The sequence below is a fragment of the Alnus glutinosa genome, chromosome 5 (genome assembly GCF_958979055.1).
Source record: "Alnus glutinosa chromosome 5, dhAlnGlut1.1, whole genome shotgun sequence".
NCBI classification, from domain to species: Eukaryota; Viridiplantae; Streptophyta; class Magnoliopsida; order Fagales; family Betulaceae; genus Alnus; species Alnus glutinosa.
Window position 1 is genome coordinate 13,111,319 of NC_084890.1, and position 6,657 is coordinate 13,117,975.

At 35.6% G+C, this 6,657-nt stretch overlaps 1 protein-coding gene across 1 annotated transcript; it reads right to left on the reverse strand.

Moving 5' to 3' along the window:
- Positions 1 to 5,490: 5,490 nt before the first annotated feature.
- Positions 5,491 to 6,444, reverse strand: LOC133868651 (VQ motif-containing protein 22). The gene has a single exon (XM_062305588.1). It carries the CDS (start codon positions 6,415 to 6,417, stop codon positions 5,791 to 5,793), a length of 627 nt encoding a protein of 208 aa, XP_062161572.1. The 5' UTR covers positions 6,418 to 6,444; the 3' UTR covers positions 5,491 to 5,790.
- Positions 6,445 to 6,657: the final 213 nt, after the last annotated feature.

Sequence of the window (6,657 nt, forward strand, 5' to 3'; positions counted from 1 at the left end):
AACGGGTTGAGGAATTCACACCATTACCTTCACAAATTGCCTCATAGTTTCGGCCATAAATTGGGCAAAGCTAAATTCAAACCATTGTGAAATGGTGGTGGTAGGGCAGGAAATTCAACATCACCATCTAGGTGCTCCCTGATTCTCATTACGGAGTGGATAACGTCAAGGTGGCATGGTCCTTTACCAACACATTCAATAAAAAAAAAAAAAAAAAAAAATCAAACAAAACGACTTGGTTTATTACAAGCATAAACATATATTAGGCTTTACAAACCATTATATTCCTTAGTCTCATAAGGAGACATTTTATAAATTCAGATATTTATTTTACAAGTGCTCGCAGCATACGCCCTCATGAATTCGCCCTATTAAAGGTCCTAAAATTTTCCTTTTAATTAGCAAGATCTTTTCCCCTTATTTACTATCCCTACGTTCGAATTCTTTTTAGAATTCTCATGTACTTCCACAGAGTTGGAGTCAACTAATGACCCAAATCCACCATACCATCTGGCTCCTTCTATTGAAGAACTAGACACGAGACTGGTAAGTGCTTCTATCATCTCTATTTGTCAATCAAGTGCGTCCCTTTGTTTCGTTAGTTGAACATGCTTCCCAAAAGAGCTTCCCTTTTTCTTTAAGGGTTCTATATTTGTAGGTGGGCTCTTGATTGCTTTTCTTCGTCCTCCATATATCGACTCCATAGAGTGATGAGTGTGCTTTCTTCCATTCTTGATGTAAACAAAGATTAATAGTTTGTTATCTCTAATTTCTCAAACAAAGTCTTTTATATAGGTTTTGAATATTTTATTAAAAATAGCTCGTGTCATCTCTCTATTTGTAGGTAAGTTCAATTCCAATGGTCTTTAGATCAAAATGCTCTGATACCATACTGTGATGCCCCAATTCTTTTCAATAGAATCATTAATGGTGATATCTGATCATTCTCAAGACATTACAACATTAGAGATACAATCTCAAAGATGAATATTTTTTTCTTTTTAAAACACTAGGAATACCTCACTTAACACAAATAAGCTGACTGAAATGCCTGAATATAAAATAGAAAGAAACATAGTTTTAGTTACATATGATGCACACACGGGTGTTCGTCGAAGTTAGTGGAATGCATGTATATGTGTGTAGTTGAATTATATGATGTACATATGTGTATGAATTAGATGAGTTTATAAATGTATGTTTCGAAGTGATGGATTGGATCGTGCACATATATTCACAACAAAATAGTATGTTTTAAGGGTTTTCATAACTAAAATATTTACCTTATCAATTACGGTATGTTTTTAAAAGAAATGTTAAACTTGAGTTATATGTTATCGTTAACTCATAGTAGCAAATGAAAAGTTGTCTGATTGTGAAAAGTCAGTGAATTCTATACTTACTAAGACTGTTGACTCGTATATCTGCCTGTGCGAATGTGGTGACCCTACATTCGCATAGATAATGTTATTGATGCTGGCATAGAGAGAGTGGATATTCCACCATTTAAACGTGATCACATCACACACCTTAAATGTGTGTCTCATTGCGTCGCGCCTCACCTAACCCGCACAATGAAAGACACGTGAGATGTTTTTCCGTTTGAACGCAATCAATCGAGATTCATTCTTGACTGATCCTGGCCGTTCATTTTCCCACACACGCTCCTAACTGATACGTGGCACATCCTCTGTGTTCAGACACGTTTATCCCCTGTTCGAATGCCACAACTCTGTACTGAATTTCTAACGTTTCTAACTTAATATTTTTGCCCATTTTTTATCAAATGGCTACGAGCCTTCCCGTGCCCAACCAAATTTCTATTTAACCCGACATTTTATTTATTAAATTCTAGCTTTCTATGTTTCTTTGGTATTTATTTACTTCCGTTGTTACATCAACATTTAGACTTCCAGGGATTATCAAATATTTTTCAATTGTGCCAATTGTTGGCAAGTACCGGAAGATCAACTTTCTATCAACTTGCTTTTTGAGTTGTTGTACTTGTGCTTACACTTTCTGTTTCTACTACAATTACAGGACAAGCATTTTCAACCATGAGTACTATCAAAACTAGGCTTTGGAACAAAATTAAAGATGAGTTTTTGACTGACTCTTTAATGTTGTACTCGGAAGAGAAATTGCTACAAAATTTACTACATATTCAAATATATGATTTTCGAGATCTAAAACAACTTAGGATTTCATTTTGATAAGTGATTGAGTTAAAAATTAAAATATATTAAGAAATAATTATTCAGTGTATTTTCTTTTGTTTATATTTTGTTAACATTAAATAGATACTAGTTTTATCTTCTATATACTAATTTAATCTTAAATCTTAATATATTATTTATTTATGGTTTATTTATTGTTTGTCCCCCTCAATAAAAATTAAAAATTAAAATAAAAAAAATAAAAAAAAAAAAAAAAAAAAAAAAAAAAGAAGTCATGATTCTATCCCCGGTCAAGACAACACTTCTTCTGCCAACAGCCTTCACCCAAACACCTGCACTTGCTCTCTTGGCTTGTGAAGAAACGAAGTTCATTGCTGAAGCTATCATGGCCGCCCAAAACCGTACAAAGAAGTTTCTTCACATTCTTTTGCAGGCGTACGTACGTGTATATGTAAAGGTAATTTCTAGTGAATTGCAGAAAAATGGAAAAGGCAAGCTAAAAAGGACCGAATAATACGAATATTACTGGAGGGCTCTTGGAGAGGCCCGATCTCTCTAATAGTTGATTACAATTGAATTCTCAGTCTACCTTCTATCAACTCTTTTCCCCTCTTAAACAGGCAATTCAGTTAGAATATATTCAGTTGGCCCTAACTTTACATCTGTCGCAGTTTATACTAGATTGAAGGAGACTCTCTACCATTGGCGCTATCTTTTCAAAAGCCTACTCTCACTCAAGACTGGAGAATCTCTCCTATTATCTCTCAGATCATGTTGGCTATTCCACCAACATCTGGCTGATCGGCTAGACATGTTAACAGAAGCGCAAACTTCTGTGTCCATTATATGGTAAACTGGGCCGCAACTAGATTTTTATCTAGCTGTATTCCTAATTTTTCTTTGTGCTCTGGATCCTTTTCTCCATACTTTGAAAGAGAATCCATTTCTTCTTTTACGATGCCTTGAGCACTTTTAGGTTTTTCCTATGTTGTATTTACAAAAAAAATAAAAAATAAAAACAAACAAACAATCGAAAGGCAGCTAAAAGATGCTTCTAGACGCATCCTGATCTATTATACACGCGGGTCTGTTAAAGGAATATAACAGTAATTTAACATAGGTGAGGTGGATTCTTCTAGAATCACTCTTTTGCGAACCAAATGCCTCCTTCCTTCGTAGACTACTGTACAGTGACGCAGTCCATGCTAATCCAGTTTGTAGGCCATAACAGTATATTCCTTAAAAACAAATTGTTTAATTAATGTTGAAGAAAAATACATTAATGTTTACTGTTGAAATATTCCTTATAAACATTATTGTTCTCTGTGAATGCACAAATCAGGTCAACGTTGAAGAAAAAACCAAACTGTTTAATATTATATATAAATCGATCGATCGCTTTGGTTACTTCGTATTAGTTGATATATATATATATATATACATGAACTAACCAGTACGATGTTGACGTAATGCCCTAGCTGGTAAACTCCATGTATATCCCGAATAGTTGTTTACATGAACTGATGATAAACTAAAATACTAATAATCACAAAGAATATTATTTAATTCAGAGGTAATATTGTGATCCGTTTTATTTTTTATTTTTTTCTTGAGAAGAATGGAAATATCGATAATATATAGAAATACAAAAATATATAATAAAAAAAAAAAAAACACTTGGTTTTACTCAGTCAAATGCAACCCTCACGCCAAGAGTCAAAATCATCATAGATGTGGATAGACTTTAATAGTTTGATGGGTAAGGCATAGCTGCCCTGTTTTGCACTCCAATCCTTACCCCTTTTCTCACTCAAGTCAATCTTATTGACCGCAGCACTCGCTCATGAATGACGAAACCTATTAGACTTGTCTTATGAGAAAAGGCTTCACTTTTGTATTGCTTTGATTTTGGTACTTTAGAACAACGTAATGGAATTTTTTTCTGAGCAACAACGGATTGGTTTTTGTGAAGTCAAAACTATGACCGGTATAAGTTCAGTTGTTAATTTTTTACACGATTTGTAAATTCGATACGAATCTAACACAAAACTAACGGGTCAAGATTGAGAAGTTTGACTCGTTTAATTAAAAATGTTGAATTAAGGTGAATCTATATAGTCTTATACACGCATCGAAATGATCCGAACCTAACGCACAACATTTAAGACTAGCAATTATTGACACAATCTACTCAACACGAAATTAGCAGATTAGGGTTGATGAGTTTGACCCGTTTAATTGAATGAGTCAGATTATGATTAACCTATGTTCATATCAAGATACGATCCAACCTGACACTCAAACATGAATTGCTCTAGAACCCCTAATCATATAAAGTGCATAGCTAATTGTGTGCATTCACAGTGTTGAAATGTTGCGCGCTGCATCAAATCGATATAATTTCCCACCACAGTAATTAAAACTTAAATAAATAAGCGTTCCATCGATTTCACATGCGGCTCATGTATCATGTAATGAATCAGTATGAATGCATTATCCAACAAGTCCTACTTAATTAAAGTACATAAGATAAAATATATAAAAAGGGGGAAGAAAAAAAACTGCGACAAAGAAAAAGTGAGACTTTCTTTCAATTAGTTCAGTTTTCTTACAACAGAAAAAGATCTAAGAAAGCTTTAGAAGATGATTGTGTGAATTGAATGCATGAAACTCTTTTCAATCCCGGCCACTTTTGATGAAATTAACCCCCCGTCTTAAATGCTATCCATAACCCACAAGACTTCCTCCATTAATTAAACCCATGATATATATTTGTTTCAAAAGAAGTGTGCTGCGTGTGCATATATAGCCAATATTTAAAGGAGGGGGAATTCAAAAGGCAAAGCTAGCCAATGCCAGATAAACCTCTTCTGCGGATCCCGTACGTTCCGAAGTAATTAACGGTGCTAATCTTTTAACGGCATCCACTCGATTGTTATTATTGCTGCTTGCAAGCATACCAACTCTTGTTCTACTTCAAAAACCGTATTGTGAATTTGTGCTGCTTATTTCTTGGCTTTTAATATAAAATATAAGGATCTGGTATTTTTTTGGCTCAATTCTTATTTGTTGTTCTTATTTACAACGTACGCTATTTTTCTTTTTATGTTTGTTGATGGGGAGCACACTCCCTTTTAGTTTTTTATTTCCTTGTAGCCCTTTTTTTTCCCATTTGATTAGGATAAAAAAATGCTAGATAAACACTTCGCATAGTTGAAAGTTCTACTTGCACAATAATCTTCTTGAGGTTATTCCATGGTTTATCAATAATTGTCGGAATTGCACATGTCGGGGGAAAACCCGGATACTCTCATAAGAAAAAGGGCTGTCCATGGCCAAATATATATATAAGAATTCAAACACAAAACAACAACAAATGAAACAAAAAAGAACACATGAGATGGTACCATGCATCCATACTTCCAATATGTTTGAGACATGGAACCATATATGAGAGTACATGCTATTCTCATGACAGCATACATACATACGCCTATGAAGTACTTAAGTAGATCGAACGACAATCTACAAAGCTGATTGATCGATGATCTATGAACATTAATTATTCTAAAAGCTAGTCAAGAAACTAATTTTGTCCACTATATATAATTTCCTAAAAGAACCCACCATGGCCAGTGTTATTCGCATCACCAGAGAAAGAATCCATCGCTATTTGATGATGCAAAGAAACATGATCGTCCATTCCAAACCCGTCACCAATCTCAACGTTGCTAGATGGAGAAACAAAAACATCGCCACATGAATACATACCTTGCTGCTCCTGTTGATGATGAAGGTGTTGATAGTACTGCTGAGACTGAGATTGTTGATGGTAATGTTGATTGTTAGTAAAAGGTGCTGTCATTAATGAAGATATAATCCGCTGGTTTTCTTCTCTCCCTCTTCCAAAGTCTAAGTTGACTGGCCCTTTCTGGTTCCCAAAGGAAATGGCCGCGCTAGGACAGCCCGTGAATTGTTGCACCAGGGCTCGAAAATTGTTGGCGTTGGCGTTGAGGAGGGTGGTGGGTGTTCTCTTGGAAGCCCTGGACCTCTTTCTGGCTGGTTTTGACACACTGCCTTTTGGAGTCAGCTGACCATTATTGGCTGCGCCGGGTGAGTTGCTTGGGCTTGAGATGGTGTCAGTGGGTCCATGAGAAAGCACCGGCTGCTGCGCCCCATCAATGGCTTGGTCATAGAATGGCAGCCATTGATCACTAGAACTAGGCATGGTATTATTCATGGTGTTGTGAAAGGAAGTAGCAGCATTGGTCTCATGGTTTTATAGTGGCTAGCTTTGGTCAAAGTAAGACATTTCTGATCATGACCATTCTTTGGAGAGTCTTTGAGCCAAAGCATGTGGTGCTTCCCGGAAACAACGTCTGTTAATATCAACCTTATCATCATAAGGAGGGGAGAAGCTTTGTTTTAAGACTCGTGGTGGGTCATTTTGGAGCGCCTTGTGAGATGGTCTTTGTCTCCT

Bases quoted from the DNA above. Each gene is read 5' to 3' on its own strand.
- LOC133868651 (XM_062305588.1), bottom strand. From the start codon at position 6,417: ATGAATAATACCATGCCTAGTTCTAGTGATCAATGGCTGCCATTCTAT.